At 44.4% G+C, this 19,507-nt stretch overlaps 1 protein-coding gene across 5 annotated transcripts in view; it reads right to left on the minus strand.

Moving 5' to 3' along the window:
- The window catches only part of phf14 (PHD finger protein 14), a 95,016-nt gene that overhangs the window by 6,339 nt on the left and 69,170 nt on the right, over nucleotides 1-19,507 (minus strand). For all 5 annotated transcript variants that reach the window (XM_010873181.5, XM_029122682.2, XM_029122681.2 and 2 more), the window contains exon 19: nucleotides 12,823-12,940. In XM_010873181.5, coding sequence (XP_010871483.3) covers nucleotides 12,823-12,940 — 118 coding nt within the window. The remainder of the gene's footprint in view (nucleotides 1-12,822; nucleotides 12,941-19,507) is intronic.

The following is a 19,507-nucleotide window of genomic DNA, read 5'->3' on the forward strand; positions in this document are numbered from 1 at the left end:
TCCTCCTCCTCACCCTCCCCTCTTCCTCCTCCACCTTTCTTCTTCCTCATCCACCTCTCCTCTTCCTCCTCCACCTCTCCTCTTCCTCCTCCACCTCGCCCTTCACCATCTCCTCTTCGCCCTTCTTCTCTCCTCCTCCATCTCACTCTTCACCTCCCCTCTATCTCCTCAACCTCACCCGTCACCTCTCCTCTTCCTCCTCCACCTCACACATCACCTCTACTCCTCGTCCTCCACCTCGCCCTTTTCCTCCCCTTATCCTCCCCCACCTCGCCCTTCTCCTCTCCTTTTTCCTCTTCCAACTCGCCCTTCTCCTCTCCTTTTTCCTCCTCCACATCGCTCCTTTCTCCTCCACCTCCTCTACCATCTTCCTTCCCACTCCTGTTCCTCTCCTCTCTTTCCCTTCAGTCCTCTCGCCCTCGTCTGGTCCCCCTCACCGTCCACACCCCACCTCCTAGCCAAAAGCAGTCACCAGAAAGTAGCACAATTAAATTTCATGACTGGGCATATTTGCGATTCCCATTTAGTTTATTACAAAGGGCATTCATTAATCTCCCTTCTTTTCCGAGCAGCGGATTTCCATTTTAGTGAGGCGTGACAGATACTGAGGTGAGCCTACCAGGCCAGGCCTAATTTAATCAGAGGTAAAATGCACAAGCGGGAGGTTTTTATCCTCTGTGTGATAAGAACTGATGCTCATAGGGAAAATATATGGTGGTGGAGGCTGTGTGTGTATGTGTGAGTGAATGAGTGTGATGGAGTGTGAGGGGAAGACGAGTACTTTCTCTCCGTGTTCAATTTGAACCATTGAGAATGTGGCACTAAATCCTAAATAAAGGCTAGTTGGACTATGTGGGCTAAAGTGGCCCAAGTGCCCCCTTCATTATCTGTGACTAGAGGAAAGGAGACAAACAAATCAGGAGCAAATAAAACCAGCAGAAACTAGTAGCTCATAATACACTGACATATACATAGAGTTCTTCTTTATTTACTTACATGTTAGTTCGTCGTTATTGTTTTTTGCATATAAATGTTTTAAATATTTACTTGTACAGCACCTTAAAATGCATTTTAATTTGATAGGAGGGACCAGGGGACTCAGTGGGAAGCCAGGCTGGTTAACTGATTGCTTAATGTGACTGTGGGGAGCTGGAAGAACTGAGCTGCATCCCAATAATATGTTCTTTCTCCCTAACTCTGCACTTGTTCATTTTCCCCCATGGATTTGACAGGAAGGACATGCATAAGAGTGCAAAACAGATTATTGGGACATGCCAATAATGTCATAGAGATAGGTGAATATACTGCAGGAGACCAGACTAACCTGAAGCACTGGTGACTGGTCATCTAACATGGTGGAAGACGGGTGCTCGTCCTAAATGGTTCCCCTCATGGTGGAAAAAGGGTTCACATCCTAAATGGTTCCCCTCATGGTGAGAGACAGGTGCTCATCGTCAACAATTCCTCTCATGGTGAAAGACAGGTTTCTCATCCTAAATAGGTCCCCTCAAGGTGGAAGACGGGTGGTCATCCTAAATGGTTCCCCTTATGGTGGAAGACGAGTGCTTATCCTAAATGGTTCCCCTCAGGGTGGAGGACGGGTGCTCATCCTAAATGGTTCCCCTCATGGTGGAAGGCAGGTGCTTATCCTAAATGGTTCCCCTCAGGGTGGAAGACGGGTGCTCATCCTAAATCGTTCCCCTTATGGTGGAAGACGGGTTTTCATCAAGGTTTCAGAAGAATGGAGACCTCTGGAAGTCACAGACAGTCTCAGTGAAGCCTCTACACTGAAGACTCTGATCCTTAAAGCCCTTTTGCACAATTAACATTCATACACTCCATCACAAACAACAACCCTGAAAGGTAACCTTTGAGGAGACTTTGGTCGCTATACGTACACCTAGAACTGGACAACCGTCAGCGGACGCACACACACGTGCACGCACACACACACACACACACACACACAAACTTCCTTGCATTCAGTCAGATACAGAGTTTAGCTGCTCCAGCAACAACATATTATTACAATATTACAAAATATTACAATTACATTATATTACTATCAGAAAGGAGCTGTCTCTCTCATTAAGACCAGAAAGGAGAGGTCTCTCATTCTGACCAGAAAGGAGCGGTCTCTCATTAAGACCAGAAAGGAGCGGTCTCTCATTAAGACCAGAAAGGAGCGGTCTCTCATTAAGACCAGAAAGGAGAGGTCTCTCATTAAGACCAGAAATGAGAGGTCTCTCATTAAGACCAGAAATGAGAGGTCTCTCATTAAGACCAGAAAGGAGAGGTCTCTCATTATGACCAGAAACGAGAGGTCTCTCATTATGACCAGAAAGGAGAGGTCTCTATCATTATAAAAACTATAATATGCATAGCAAGTTACTCTCTCTCTCTCTCTCTCTCTCTATGAAGACCATACTAACATAGTAGAGTGGTTCTACGTCTTTGAAGACTATAATATAAACATGAGGCTACAGGAGGCCCCCTCTCTCCCCTGATCCCCATTAGTGTGATTTATGGCATCGATGAGACACACATCTCCACCCAAGCCTTTGTTAAATGTGTTGTGTGGATGCTGGCACTAGCTGCCACTGCAGTGCTTCCTCCAGTGCATATAAAAGGTACTTCACCTCCCAGTCTTCTCAGCCAATCGTCACCATACTGGACAAACAGACCCAATAAAAGTCATTTTAAGGCAGAAAATGGAATACACAAGAGGCCAAAGGATCTTAACACCAATATCTCAATTAGCTGGTGTACTGTGTTTGTGTGTACACAGAGAACCCCGCCCCCCCCCACCATTCTCAATGTCACCTTTAAGTTGTTCTCCATTAATGATGCATTCTGTCTGGGAGGGAGGGGGAAGGTGGAGACCGGGAGAAATAGCGCAGGAGGGAGATGCTGCAAACGGGACCGTAGAGAAGGGAGAGACCCTAGATCTCCCCCTGTAAGTCTCCCTGTCACCTGGGGGAGGGGTTGACGTAACTTTTATTCCAAACCAATTTCGCCACACTCTGCCTTTGAAATGTATTACAGTATGTTAGCCTCACAAGTAGGTCGTGAACACTGCGAGCCTCCGTTTGCACGGTCGGTTTGCGTCCTGCACTGACCGAGGCAACTGTTCAAGCGGATGAGTTGTGTTACATTCTTTCACTTGCCGTCGCTAACACGTACAATTCATTTTTAAAAAGGAAATGAAATGATTAGCTTGTTACACGAGTAAGTAAACGAGACCCGTGAGACCAGTACTTCACTCTCACTACAATGAACCGATGCTTGAGTGAAATGAATGAAACAAAACACCACACCAGAAGAAACACGTCAGACAGGATGAATTGCGGGTTTCTGTAAATGCTGTATCAGCAGCTTTTTGACAGCGGCCTCCGGAGTCATATCTTTACACAGTTTGGCCAATACACTTCCTGTCTGTTGCTGAATGATAATTAAAGGTTATTTCTGATACTTCCGAAAAACTAAAGATTAGGTGAAATTGGTGGAAACACAGTACAGACTTGAATACACATGTACCGAATGGTAAAGAGTCTGTTTGGTTGTAATTTCTTTTAACTGCCATGTGTTTCCCCTCCCCATTTTTGGTAGGGTATATCCAAATATGCCCACAATGTCAGCTAGTGGCAGAGTCAAGGAGTGTGGTGCCAAAAACTGTGGTGGACAGCTTGGCGCTATGAAAGAGGGAAACCGCAGAGCCTCCCGTTTTGTCCAATTCTCTTGTTCAAAGCAGACACTCCCAGGGCAAACTGTTGTCCACCGACGTTTCTAACAAGGCGCGAGCATGGCGTGTGAAGCTAGCAACGTTTGAGTAAACAACTATAATAATAATAATACATGACATTTATATAGCGCTTTTCAAAGACCCAAAGACAATTTACAATACATACAGTCAAATAGAAAAAATTAGGACACCCTATGTTTTTTAACATATTTAGACATATGGATATTTAATATCAATTTTAACAATACTGAGGGATTCAAGTAATATAACTAAAGAAGTAAAACTGAAGAAAAAACTTTCTGTAAAATGTAATAAAATAAACATGCAATTTCTGGTGAGGAATAAATTAGGACACCCCCACATTTTGTCACACTTAAAATGGCTGAAATCACACACAGGTGTATCACATCAGGTGCACATGATTAGAACATTGTTACTCAGCATTTTGAAGGAGGCTTGCCCTATTTAAACCTCAGACATTCAGTTTGGGGTGCTCCTGACTGTTGACGTGAGAGTGAACACCATGGTGAGATCGAAAGACCTGAGGCCTTCAGAAAGAAGATTGTTGTGGCTTATGAGTCTGGTAAGAGATTAAAAAATATCTCAAAAGACTTTGAAATCAGCCATTCCACTGTCCGGAAAATAGTGTACAAGTGGAGGACATTCAAAACAACTGCCAACATGCCCAGGTCTGGCCGTCCAAGCAAGTTCACCCCGAGAGCAGACCGCAAGATGCTAAAAGAAGTCTCCAAAACCCCTAAAATGTCATCACGGGACCTACAGCAGGCTCTGGCGACTGTTGATGTGAAAGTGCATGCCTCTACAATCAGAAAGAGACTGCACAAGTTTCATCTTCACGGGAGGTCTGCATGGAGGAAACCTTTACTCTCCAAGAGAAACACTAAGGCCAGACTGAAGTTTGCCAGAGAGAACATAGACAAAGAACAGGACTTCTGGAATAATGTTCTTTGGACAGATGTCTAAAAGTCTAAAATTGAATTATTTGGACACCAGAACAGAGGACATGTTTGGCGCACACCAAATACAGTGTTCCAGGAAAATAACCTCATACCAAATGTGAAGCATGGAGGTGGAAGTCTCATGGTTTGGGGATGCTTTGCTGCAGCAGGACCTGGCCAGCTCACCATCATAGAATCCATTATGAATTATACAGTGTATCAGAGGGTGCTTGAGCAACATGTGAGACCATCTGTAAGAAAATTAAAGCTAAAGCGGAACTGGACCCTGCAACATGACAATAACCCTAAACATACCAGTAAATCCACCAAGGGCTGGCTGAAAACTAAGAAATGGAGAGTCCTGGCATGGCCCAGTCAAAGCCCAGATCTTAATCCCATTGAGATGCTGTGGGGAGACTTGAAACGAGCTGTACATGCAAACTTTCCTCAGACCGATGTCAGACTGGTAGAGGGTTACAAGAAGCTTCTCACTGAAGTTATTTCAGCCAAAGGGGGTAACACTAGGTATTAGGGGGTAGAGTGTCCTAACTTTTTCTTCAGTTAGAATATGCATTTATGTTTGTCTTTTGTTTAATGAGTAAAACAATGTTATTTTTTGCTGTTTACCTGCAATTAGATCACTTTCTTTTCCAGAGATGAATAAAACAAGACTAGACATCGTTGTGTGAACATTTCTTAATGAATAACTGAATATTTAATGGGGGTCCTGATTTTTTCACATGACAGATAGAGCACGGCTGATTTGTGGAAGTGCATTCCAAAGTCTTGGAGCAGCCCGTGCAAAAACCCTGTCTCCAAAGTTCTGCAGCTTGAGGGCACCAACCATCAGCAGAGACAAGAAGGTCATTAACAGCTTTGAGAAGGGCAGTTTCAGTACGGTGAAGTGGTCAGAAGCCAGATTGAAAAGGCTCAAACAGACAGTTATTGAGGAGGTGACATTAAAGTTGGGTGGCAACAGTCCTTGCCAGGGTTTTCGCAAGGAAGGAGGTTGGAGATGGGGCAGAAGTTATTGAAATTGGTAGTGTCCAGGCCAGGTCTCTTAAGGATGGGTGTGACAACAGCATGTTTAAAGCTGGTGGGGACGATGCCATGGTAGAGAGAAAGATTAGGCCAATATCAGCTTACCCTGGAGAGTGCGGGTTAGCCCGGTTTCCACTGATTGTCACGGACACGGCACGGTCTCTTCCTTTACGGCCATGGAGCGGGTACTCCACCGTAACGGGTCCCGCTATTCAAGTGGTGAAGGGCCGGCACGTAACAGGGTTATTAAAAAGGACTTGGCTCCTGAGTGATGGTCTTCTACCGGAGGTCACTGGGGACCCTGGCAGAACAGCAATCACAGATCACACAACGCTCTTTACTCTCTGCAAATTGGCCCCGGAGAGGGGGCGGCCGGAGGGGCCCGTGGGGGCTGTGGCCGACCTAGTTAAAGTGATGGAAGTGCCTTCTGCTCATTGATTTTCCCTCTGTCTTCGGTTTAGCCTCTATCCCCGGCCTGCCTGGCCAACACTGGGCCGTAGACCGCCAATGTGGTCCCAGCGGTCGAGTTTAGCGGCTCCTTCTCGTCTTTAAATCACATTAAACTGTGGTTAAACTTAGGCCCTCAGTGATATACGACCCCCATTTATGACTTCATCATGCTTTCACCACTTGGCTGGATTGAAAATTAGGTGCATGTTAAGGAGCCGATTGATCCCAGTCATTCTTTATGACATACAGGCACGAGAATTGAAGGAACAGGGAGGGAATATAGATTAGAAGTGGAGTCGGGATCATTCACTGGAGGCTACCTGTCTTCACCTGCGCTGGACCAAACTGAGAGGATTACCAGTTCTAAGATCAATACAATACTAAACAGTTTGATTTGATATTTTTCTCAGATAAAAACATAACTCAGGTTGGTGAGGAATTGTCAACTGTTCCCCACAACCCCCCCCCCCCATCTCTGAGACCAGACGTGTGCGATATGTCATTCCATCCAGATGAGTAATGATCCCTATTTTTCCTTCAATTTCCTTTCCTCCTAGTAAAGCCGACAGAGTGTGACACGTCATTAAGTTAATTAGGCTAACTTAATTAGCTACTTTCACAGGTCAAGCCGTGAAGCCTCCTGATTGATGGCGCTGCGTGTAAAAGGTAATGGTCCTCTGAAAGTGGTAAAACATCAAAACAACATCCAAATACCGTCAACTGCAACCAGGTAAACAAAACAAATACATGAGCCTGGGTCCCAAATAGCTCCCCATTCAATATGCAGTAGGACGCAGCTTCAGACCGGACTCTGCATCGCGCTTTGGGCAAAAGTAGGGTGCCATCTTGAGAACACGGTGCCAATTTGAACGTATGCCTATACTCCGTCTGACCGATGAACAGAATCAAAACATACATCAAGCGAAAACCCTGAGAATGACGGAAACCCTTGTCCAGGCTCCGACTCGTTCCACCGCTCACATCATCGACAACACAGTAACACGCGCGCCCACCAACTCAGGCAGTGGAAAACCTCAGGGCCACACTAGGGGCCTCACACATTAGGCCAATTTGCACAAGGCCTTGAAGGAACAGAGATGGGGGGAAAAACATCACCCTTTCCAGGACGGTAATTCCAAAAGTTAGACGTCTTTTGATGACCAGGGGAGTACAAAGTGAATCCAAAGGAGCTCTGCCCACACGCAAACCCCCCGTCCAACCGCTGCGGAGCATTTTAAAGCCCCCAACCTCCTCGCCACGCCGCGTCTCCGGGCCCTATACATGACGGAGGAGTCTAGCGAGAGAACTGGAGGGGAAAGAGCGGCAGCCAAGAAACGGGGGTGTAAATAAAGCTTTAAACAAGCCCCGCTTCTGCACCGCGGTCGCTGATTAACGCGCTCCGGAATTAAAGGCCATGGTTTTATTATGGCTTGACTGTCACTTTATTAGTGGGAGCCACGGGGCCAGGGCCCAGGGTGACAGGGGAGGGCAGGGAAGGAGGAATGGAGGTGGCCTTGGTCAGGCCACTGGTTTATCTACGCCAGGCAGGCAGGGAGAATCAGAGCTTCCTAAGTGAACTCCCGGCTATGTAATAAAGACTTTCATTACCCCGGCATAGCCACTTACACACACGCACACGCACACAGTTACTTACAACAACGAGTGATCCAACTGAGACCCCCCCCGTCCCCCCCACTCCTCCCTCCACTCATAATTTCAAGATGCAGGGAGAGAGTTAATATAAACCATTTAATATTACAGACCAATAATTCCGGGAGAGACATCTGAGTATTAATCAAGAGCTCCCAGGCAGAGCCGCCTTCACTGAGACCTTTGAATGGACAGGAGATTGGATAAAGGTTGGAGAGGATGTTGACTATGTGCCGGATCATGTTATTATAGACAAAAATCATCCATGGAAATCTGGCTACTACTTCTAGCCTATGTTTTGGATGTAGTCTAACAGTTCACAGATGACTGTGAAGACAAATGGAGAGTTATCTTGGTGCTTCACTGAAAATCCAGTGAAGACATGAGCCAGGACATCAGGGATGTAGAAGCTGAACAATCCACTGGGGTATAGCGATTAGACAAAAAGCAGACACAGAGGAAAACATTTTCAGACTACTGATGGATGGCATTTACATGCAGCTTAAAGGAAGGCCTTATTACATTTAAATAAATAAAATGTACCTCAGGTCACCCCCGCAAAAAAAGTGACATAAATGTTCCTCTATTTTAGGTCCCACATAGAATATGTTACCTCAACTTATCAATTTACATCAAAATTACTTTGACTCAATGGCTAGCTCGTTTATCCCTACTCCCAGCTAAAGCTGCCGTTTCTCCGCCAGATCCATTTGTTCCTTCCTAAACTTCCTTCCACTCAGCTAACAGTCAGTCAGGCCTTGGGGGGATAACAAATCACCTGCCACTTCAGCAGGACTTCCCCATTGTCTAGCTAGAGCTGATTCTTCTCCTCTCACTGTCAGACAGACAGGCTGACAGAGGTCTCAGGGCCAGACCGACCCAGACACCCCTAACCAGGTCCTTTCCTCTGCTCTCCTGGTGCAGGTAAATCACAGTCCAAACGTTTGGTCAGGTAGGATTCAGCAGCACTTAAAGTTGGCATTTAAAGCAACATTCCTTGCCCACAGGCACAAGCAGTTCGCAGCACGGCAGCAATGGCTTGGCATTTACAAGCTGAAGATTATAGAAGAACTTTCCTTAAATACTGCTCTCATCTCCCAGAGTGCAGAGTCAAGGCAATTATCTCCAACACTTACTTCCACCCATTACCAACTTAATACCTTAACCCTATCAATCCCAAAGAGGCGCTAGCACATCAAAACCTATTTAACACACTGTGAGCTTCCGCTACAGTCTTCTGAATGTACCATTGGACGTGTATAATTCTCTCTCCGTTGTAGATGATTGGCTCGATAAACGGGTCTGAGTTAGAGGGGCTTTTGTGAAACAAGGGCATATCCTCCTGGCTCTATAGACAAAAGATATCTCCGGGGTCTGAACGGTTCGAGCTGAAGACCTGTTTAGCTCTGTGATCCTTACAAACCACAAAGCTTCTAGCTGCAAAAGATTATAGGAAATCCCAGGACATAAAGTTTTTATAATACTGTAACAAGCAACATAGTTGCTGTCACAAATTCCAAACCATGAAGCTGTCACTGGTTAGTCTAATATTAATTTCAGACTGTGCAAACTGGGTTGTCCCGACAAGAAAATAGTGAAACACTTCAAGGTGAGGCAAAATATGTGGACAAAGAAAGACAACAATTGAAAGTGTAAAACAGTGAATTTTTGGGGAACACAGGGGCTGTAATTGGCAGGGTAAAAACAAAAAAGTGTTCCACAGCCTGGGAAGAGCAAATCAAGAAGAGCATATTGTGGCATTCATACAACAAGCTGATGCTTTGACAAACACTTCATACACGCACGGTGTCTTTGACTTGGATTCTCATTCATGAAAAGGGGAAACATGATAAAGACACACACAGTGTTGCGTGCTACAGAAGTAGTGGCGGTCTGTTTTCGTAACATGAATCCACCACATCAGACTCTACAGCAATCAACATTGCTAGGATAAAACGGTAGTTCCCCTTTGTTATCTCAGGAGAGCTGAGCCGACAGAGGTCCTTCACATCACTAGGAGAAGAATGGAGTTAGTCAAGTAAATCCCTGTGAGCCAGTTCAGCAGCTGGACCCAGAGAAACCCAGACACCTGCTGACAGCTGCAAGCGCTACAGAGACAGACTCCGCTGAAGAGAGGCGAAGTCCCCTCCAATAACTACCCCAGACCTCAACCCAGTCGACACACTCTCCCGACGGCACGGGCCGCCGTCTGCTCTGGGGCCCAGGGAGGGAGGCGCGCGGCTTCGGCTCACACAGGGATAGGGGGAGGTGGCAGGGAGGAGGTGAGCGTCTACACAGGAAACCTTTTTTGAAAAGCGCATGCCGAGTTACACACCCTTATTCGTTCCAAACAGTCAGTGTGTTTTTTTGGAGTTTCGGTGTGTTTACATTTGTCCGTGTGCGCGGTGTGCGTGTTGCACGGGGGTGATTAAAGAGGATTGGGACTGTTTCGGGGGGGGGGGGGGGGGGGCGAGACTCTCTGTCAGCAGGATGCCAGAAGCAGCACATTTAAAAAGCAAAGACTTTGTTAATCCCTATGCCCCCTTCATTTACCAGTAGATCCGCTTCTTTTTCCCCTTCAAACACTGAAAGCTACGTTCCTGTGTATGAGTGTGTGTTTCTCCCAGTGCATGTGTGTTTTTGTGCCCTCCTACAACAATCTACCCATTCAGTAACAGCAGGATGGTGTTCAGAGCCTTTCTTAATAACAGCCCTATTTACACAGAGGGGGATTACAGGTTTATTATGGTCTGTAAAGGTCTCAATGTGTCTCTTCATAATCAGGGCTCAGATCCATGTATGGAAGGCTCCTTCATATTTAGCCCTGCTTCGGTTCGAAGGCTTGGTTAAAACCATGCGGCCACATTCATGTGTAGTTTGGCTTTGAGAAACAGCATGGCTGAACTAAACCCGCTCTGAGGAGAATAGAAATGTGCAAAACAAAGGACTCTAACACCAGGTAGACAAAACAACAGCAGACAACAGATATGGTCCAACGTTCAAAGACCCGGAGTTGCACAAATCCTAGTTGTTGAATATTCACACCGAAGCACGTTCCCAAAGGGCTATAGAAGCACAACCTTACAATGACTACAAATCCCCAGCCCACTTTCTTACATTTTAACCCTCCACGGGCAAGTTACCAATTTAACTGAGCTTTAAACTTCACAATTTTGCCTGCAATTCCTGTCATGTAGCATTTTCGGCGTGGCATAGGCTTTTTGTTTCTCTTCCTCTTCTCTAACATCAATTAACCCCCATTTTCTACGCAGATAGAGTCTATTGGACAGGCTGCCCTTTCCTGGAGAAATGGAAATGCGCTTTACATTTATCAACTTAATTAAGTTCTCAAGCTGCTGCGCGCTCCCCTTGATTACACTGTAATTCAATAAGAAAAACATTATTTCAAATGCTAACGAAGAAAAAGGTAGAAAAAATAAAAATTTAAAATAAAGTGCTTCTGGTGGGAATTGCCATTTTCAGTTAGACATTTCAAATGGGAAATAAATGAAAATAGAGCGCTGCCTCTTCAAGAGGTAAGAGAGGAGCTAGGGAGGGCGGCCATGTTGGCTCATTGCCAGGCCTCTTGATTTCAAGTTAAAAATACACAGGGAACGCATGCTAGTTGTGCTGCTGCTTAAAACCGTCATGTAATACTACACCCGGCCGTCACAGATATACCCCAGTCCCACTCTGAAATCCAACGGTACCAGAAGCAGCTTGGGGAAATCTCATATGCGCGAGTGTATGTATGTGGGAGAGAGAAAACTAACAGAAATATCCGTCTGTTTGGTTGAGTTAGTTCAGAGATGCTGGAAGGGGAGGGTTAGTAAGAACTGAGTGATTTAACATGCCTGTCTGCGTGTGTGTGTGTTTGTGTGTGTGGTTCTTTGTGTGCGTGAGTGTGTGGGCGGCCCGGCTGTGTGTGTTGGCTACCAGACATACCTGTGCCAAACCTAAACACGGATGACGTGATGGTTAAGGAGCCGGGCCAGAGCCTCCCTTTACCTGGAGCTGAGAAAGAGAAAGCTCCCACTCGCCGCGGACACCGAGGACAACTACCAGGGCATCTGGCGGAAGGCTGCTGGACAATGATGCCACAGACCGGTCAGACCTCAATGGAAGCCGACTGAGTGAAGCCCGGATGCGGACAGACTGGGCCAGTGGCTGCCTTGTGGCAGATCCCTGGATATCCGTCAAGGCCTTTGTCACCCATGATGTCACATCGGGTCCTATCATCTGGTCCAGTCATCTGGTCCAGTCATCTGGTCCAATCACCTGGTCCTATCATCTGCCATTGGTGAGGACCGACCCATCTGGGACAGGTTCTACCACAGCACGATCTATTACTCTGGCACCCCACAAAACCGTGACCCGCTCGGCGTTTCACAACCCCAGTTAAACGTAACAGAGACCCCCGTCCAGCTTGTTAATTAAGGGTTGCCATTTCTATAAGGGCTCGGACATTGCTGGACCCATCTGCCTTAGACCTGGCACAGTATCAAGTGAGGTAAGAAGCCAACAGCACACATTTACAAACAACTTGCTTTCAGGGGAGCCCCGGTCTGATGATAGTGGGTTTTTTGGTGTACCAGACGAGGCAGACAGGCTTGTTATGGGGCAGGCCAGGGAGGAGGTGTTCTTTTAACCACTACATGGAGCAGATCTCAACTTACATTGTCCTAAATACAGCCCCACACACTGTCCCACCAGGACAGCCTTGGGTTTTGCTGTAGACTGACAATTCACATGGCTTGTTGTGAGCCTGGGTGACAATGTGTGGCTTCCAGATCGTAAACCAAGGAACTGCTCCGGATCGGAGGATGGAGGACGGACTTCCGGTACCCATGTCTGTCTAGATATTTATTACCTTCAAATAATAATGGATTTCCGGGTAAGACTGACTGTATGCTTACGAACAGTCCATGGACACCACACACACACACAGAGACAAACACGGAGAAAGATGGAGTGACTCACCTTGGAGGAGGAGGTGTCACACTCCTGGCAGATCCAGCCGTATCCTGTCTGCTTTGGGGACTTCTTCAGGGGAGGGTCCAGACAGCCAAAGTGGTAGCAAAGACAGCACTCATCACATCTGTAGGACGGAGAAAGGGTGCGACAAGTGTTAACAATGCAGATAGTACAGAGAAATGAACACACGAACGAACACACACGCACGCACGCACACGCACTCACCCCATTTTTTTCCCTTAGCATTCTTCATTTAACGATGCAGGAGATGTGCGCACGCACGCACGCACGCACACACACGCACACGCACACGCACACGCACACGCACACACGCACACACACACACACACACACACACACACACACACACACGCACACGCACACACACACGCACACACACTTAGCATGATAGATGAGGACAGGGCAGTAAATAAGTGCCAGGGAGCAGAAGGTTATAGATCAAAGCCCACCATATCTAGTCCATATCCTGACTCCACACAGGTGTCAAACTAGGATCATATATATAGTGTATAGTATGGCCGTTGTATATACTATGGGTGTCAGATAACAGGAATATGCCTTGATGCAAGCATCAGTATGGCCTTTAGGTCATAAGAGCACAGAGAATCACACGTCGACCTGTGGCGATGCATTCATGCAGGAATGCATAGGTTCCCGAGAGCGTCTTTCCAGGTTCCAAACAGAACGAGCCTACTAGAACTCCATTAATCATTCGTGAGACGCCATTGGCTGACGCTGAATGTCCTTCAGGTTTAGCCCTTCATCCATCCCTCATCGGCGCTCCCCCTGCTCTCCCTCGGCCCCTCCCTCCCTCTCTCCTCTCCTACTAGTCCATGATTAACTTATTATGTCCTAATCAATGTGGAAGACTCAAGATTTTTCTATGGAAATGTGCTCAACCAGATAACAGCCCAGGCAGGTCATCTGTTCTCTTGCTCTACCGGTATCTACTACAGGAGGGAGAAGACAGAGGGTGATGGAAGGGGACTTTGGGAAGGAGAACCACATATTCTCTTATTCCAGCCCAATAAACACAATCATAATATAAAATGTTCATTTTTAATACTTTGTTGAGAACCCTTTGCAGGCAATGACTGCTTGAAGTCTGGAACGCATGGACATCACCAAACGCTGGGTTTCCTTGGCTGGATGTTATGAAGGGGGTTTTCTTTACCATGGAAAGGATCCTACGATCATTCGTCACTGCTGTCTTCCGTGAACATCCAGGACGTTTATGTGTTGCAGGGCCCACCAGTGCATTATTGTTTTCTCAGAATGTACCAAACTGTTGTTTTGGCCACTCCTAATGTTCTTGTTATCTCTCTAATGTATGTTTTTTTTTTTGCAGCCAAAGAATGGCCTGTTTAACTTGCATGAACTTTAACCTCATGTTGTGGGTTACCCTCAAATTAAAGCTGAGAGACTTCACTTACCATAGTCACTATTTAACTTTAACTTGAATATATTTTGGTAAACGGCCAAAACAACAAAATATGGGTCAGTGTCCAATTATTTCTGGACCTAGCTGTATGTTTTGTACATTTTAGGGTGACAAAAGTATTTGGACAGATTAACATTATGTATAATAAACTAGTTATGTTTCTATTTGGTTGAATACTATTCATATAAAATTACTGCCTGAATCAGACACTTCTTTGATCCTCATGTTGACAGACAACGGCAACAGACTCCAAATGCAAGAGCAAAGCAGACTACACACTGACAGCACTCCTGCACTTACGCTGCAAATGCACATAAGTGCACATCTAATAATAAACAGCTGTGAAGTCAGTTGTCCAAATACTTTTGCAACCCATAATTTGCGGGAATATGTACAAAACCTGCGTTCATTTATAATGCAATATGAATGAAAAAATACCCTAAAAATTTAAGTTGATAATTTTAACTTTTACCACATGGCCATTGTATCATTTCATTCAGGTGCTGGAATACAGGGCCAAAACAACAAAAACCTTTACTGCACATAGTCAGAATGATGTGTACAAGTCCAGAGAAGCTATAATGAAGACTGTTGAAGTTACAAGTTGAACCCTGCACCTCCTGTCAGAGGAGCCCTTTTTACCGACAATACTACCAGGAACCAGAGATCCTAATTATATTGTAGTGGCGGGTTTTGGAAGGTAAGGGCAGAGACAGCGGCCCTGGCCTATGCCAAACTGGTGAGATTATTTCATCTCAGTGAGACTGCTCACAAAACCTTTTACACAGAGAGCGGACTGGACATCTTCATGGAATCTGCGATCCCTTATAGTGTTCAGGCAGAATAAACTGGTAGCAATTTAATAAATGTATTTTATGTTTTTTAGCGGCGTATTTGCTTTTGATGAGCTGTGACATTTGGTATGTGTAATTGTAATTTGTGTTAGAGATTTATGTTCACAGGAATAATTTGATATTCTGTTTGCTGGTTGGCAGACAGACCGAGACAGATGTGAACTATCGTTTAAATACTGCAGCGATGTGCTGATAACATTTCGGAATGTTCGTTATGTTTTACGACTACTGCTGTTCTTTCATTGGGCAAAATTCAAAGAAATGCTGCCCTTTGGTTTATAGTGCCTTCTACGTGCAAATTGACTCTTTGCTTAAAATAGAAAAACATAGTGATGTATTTTATAGCCTATACTTTACTCAAGGGATTTTTTTTAAATAGTCTCTTTCAGTAAGATGAAAAAATAGCCTTCTCTTTTAGATTTCTTATTGTGAAGTATCCACGTCACCTGCTATGTGTACGTTAATCATTAAGCCTTCTCTTTGGTTTATATAGTAATATTGTTAAATCATACACTGTAAAGTACAAATAGCATATTATTTTCTGTTCCAACTGCAGGTCTAGAGCTGAGATTGACCATAAATTGCTGCAACATAAATCACTGCAATAGCTAATCGGTCTCTGAAACTTCTTGACAATTAAACGAGGAATCCAACGTTGTGTGTAGTTATGTTTATTCCACGGGAAATATACTGTGAACGTCTTTGAACGACTGCATCCATGCATGCCAGGAGCTCTGATCCAAGGTCTATTAAAACAACCGATTATTGAAAAGCCTTAGTCCGCATCACGAACTCCGAGGTCGTTTCCCCATCATTTGGAGCATAGCCTATCGATCTTGTTCCACGAGAACGCATTGACCGTAAGACCACGTTTCACCACAGCGAAGCCACTGTGTTTTTAGGACACTTCTGCACGTGCAATAGCCGGTGGCTGCGCCAGACAGACCAGGCTTTGTTACCCATTCCTAAGGGATCAACCACCACCAGGGATCATCATAAACTAAGCCTCCCCAGCCTTATCCATCCGTTCCACATCCATGTCAATACACCGTGCGGGGTTAATGGTGAAATCTAAAGGTTATCACTTACCACTCCAACAAAATGAAATATTCCTTAACTACTCACAAAAGAACAGATAAGGATATCTTGCTATATTTGCAAGAATATCCCCAACATTAACACACATTTAGTAGTAAAAGCCTTTACATCCCTTTGTGTTGTAACACATTTTTATTTTTTACTTTTTTGAACATGGAGTCAGGCTGTCAAACACACTCCTTAAACTCAGCCCCTCCACATGGTTGGTAGTCACACACAGGGTTGGGTAGGTTACTTTTTAAATGTAATCGGTTACAGTTACAAGTTACCTGTCCACATTTGTAATCAGTAATGTAACCTTTTGTTTACTCAAACACAGTAACATAATCTGATTACTTTGAATTACTTTCATATTAAGAGGCATTGGAAAATAAATAGGAATAGCCTATAACCAACTGAACACCTTTAGTTTACATAGGTGGCCAAAAACGGAATTCACATTTTACCTTATGGGTTGTGTAAGCTACAGTGCCTTTGGAAATGGGTTTCAAAAAATTGCTTTTTACTTCAATATGATTGGGCTACATCTCTACATTACAGGCTAAAGGTCTGTCAGATATTCAGTCATTCCAATTAATCCAATAAACCTTGATCTTCCAGAATCTGACTTTATCTGAACATAACCCAAAATCTAATGATGCTCAAACCTGTTCTGTTATTTGTGTTTTATTCATGTTTTTAATTACTTCAAAACACTGTTGAAAAATAAATGGCAATTACTTGAAAAGGGTATTGACATTATTGTATATAAAAATTCAGATATCCGTAGCTTTTCACGCATAAACTAAATCTGCAGTAGTCTGATGATTTGCTCCACAACCAACATTGTCAAAATGTTGCAGAAACCCCCGGCACGTGAATGCACGTTTGCAATCCTGAACACCCGCATAGAAATAAGATTTACCCGCGCAAACGTAACCTGCGATTATTATGGCCACCAGTGATGGATTTTCAAAACGCAAATGAAAGAAATAAACTGTGATTATAAACCTGCACTCTTAGCTTCATGTAAATGACGTCAGCAGCCGATGATAACCATTGAACACAACTTTCAGAGATGCAAAGCAAGCAGAATCACATGATCTACCTGTATGGACGGAGTTGATGTGGCCGCGTAATAAACATCCTTTGGCAGAGTGCTTCCCAGCACACCTTTTCTCCTCAAATGACATGGTAAATTCCATATGTTTCATCTTGAAGGCGCCATGTTACAGCTATCTAACAAAAAGTTGCCTAATCTATTAAACAATTCCTGTAAAAGTTTTTCGGTGCAACTCGTCCTGGCTCTACATGTGACAAATACACCTTGAAACTTTAAAATGATATAACACCAGGTAGGCCTATTGCCTATCATTGTTCTGAGAATTAGGTGTCGAGTAAATAACTGAATAGCATTTTATATGACCCTGCTAATATTATGGAAGATATACTCTGTTTTTAACAGCCATCCAACCAACCAAAACCGGAGAAATTTAAACAAGCGCTTCCCTCGGTCACTAAACTGGTTATGCCCGTCCACCTTTGCGCGCATGATGATCACACACACAACATATTTTGGTACAAGTAACTAGGTTTTTATAACATTAAATAATAAACTCAAACATACAATGTGTCAATTATTTCGCACACCTATTCTTTTCACTTCAGGCAAAAGTAATAACATTTTAATTTTAATCCAAAATAATAAAAAAATTTCAAAAGTATCTGTAATCCGTTTTTTTGTAATCTGTTACTCCCCAACTCTGGTAACACAAAAATGTGGTTGGCTGTCACAGTTTCTGCCATTCGTCATTCTGTATATAATCAAACCAGATTAAATTGACCATCATTTCTATTGACTACTGCTACAACATTCGCTTTAACATTGTAGCTGGTTTACCACTAAAAGTGGTATGTCAACGCTTTCCCTTTTATAACAGGAAATGCTCAAACCCTATACTCCTACACAACCCTGGGCCAAAACCCCTCGCCGTCCAGGAATCTCAATGGTGGGGTGCTAGGACTGTAGTGACCCAGCACATTTTCAGAAAACTCACTCCCATTTTCAAATCTAAAATAACCACAGAAATAGATGTGTGTGTGTGTGTGTGTGTGTGTGTTGAGATCTAAAGGTAGAAGCACAAAGGTCATCATTGATTGTATGATGGCAATATAACTGTTTCCATCTCAATAAAACCCATTAGTGAGTTATGCATGCAGGAAATGCTGCCAATTCCCAGTCGGGGCAGCGGCCTCACAGAATTTTCTAGAACTTAATGATTGTAACACTGAATTTCAATCAGATATACGCCAGGACTGAACAACAACAACTTCCATCTGAACTCCCCATCCCTTTTATCTTTACTGTGTAGCCATAACATGATGCTGGACTGTACACATATACACGGTATGACAATTACAAAAGTGCCTTGTGTTTGAAGTCAGTCGTCTGAGACACTGGTAGGGTCCGTACCGTGACACCCGCGGGCAGAACACCGAATGGTAATTCCCCGTGCCTTCCTCGATACAGCCAATAAATACAAAAAAACCAGTCGAGGATAAAATGGAAAATGTCCGAATCAAACACTGCAACCACAGAAAACGTAGCCAAAGGATGTCTGTAATGTCACTCACCTTATGTACAATACGTTATTTATCTCTCGTAACCCTGGAGGTATTTAGACATTAAACCACCACGTCCATATGTCAAATTGATTGCCAATTCATTTCACGGCAGGCGCATTTTATTTTTTAATACTAGTTGTGTCTCTTTACTTGTACTGCCTCTGTATCGCGGCCCCCCCCCCCCCCCCCCGCTCCCCACTATCTGCTCCATGCATTCACTGTGACAGGCCAGCGGAGAAACGCAATGCCGTCGGCAGCAGCTGAATGTCAGCTCAGAACAGCCTCCATTATTTGGTCTGAAGTCAAAGGGGGAAAACATCAGAGGAAACCCGCAACCGCTGTTTTGCTCACATCCTATTAAAGCTCAACACAGCAAGACATGGATCTCTACCGCACTGCGAGTTTGTTAGCGCATTTATTTATTTTTTTCGATTACCAAAGTGTAAATAAACCAACTTAGGGTCTTAAATTTAGTCTCATACACTCCAGCACACTTTATATTAAGGCGCTGGAACTACAAGCAGAGGAGCCTTTACTCAGTTCCTGTGAGCTCTGGCCAATCACAAGTCATTCACTGCCATACATGCCAGACACATGATAGTAGTAGCCCACTGTAAGCAGTTACCTTTGCAATTTAACTACCAGCAACATGGGTGAACCATTTCTGATTTAT

This window comes from Esox lucius, chromosome 10 (assembly GCF_011004845.1).
Source record: "Esox lucius isolate fEsoLuc1 chromosome 10, fEsoLuc1.pri, whole genome shotgun sequence".
Classification (NCBI taxonomy): domain Eukaryota; kingdom Metazoa; phylum Chordata; class Actinopteri; order Esociformes; family Esocidae; genus Esox; species Esox lucius.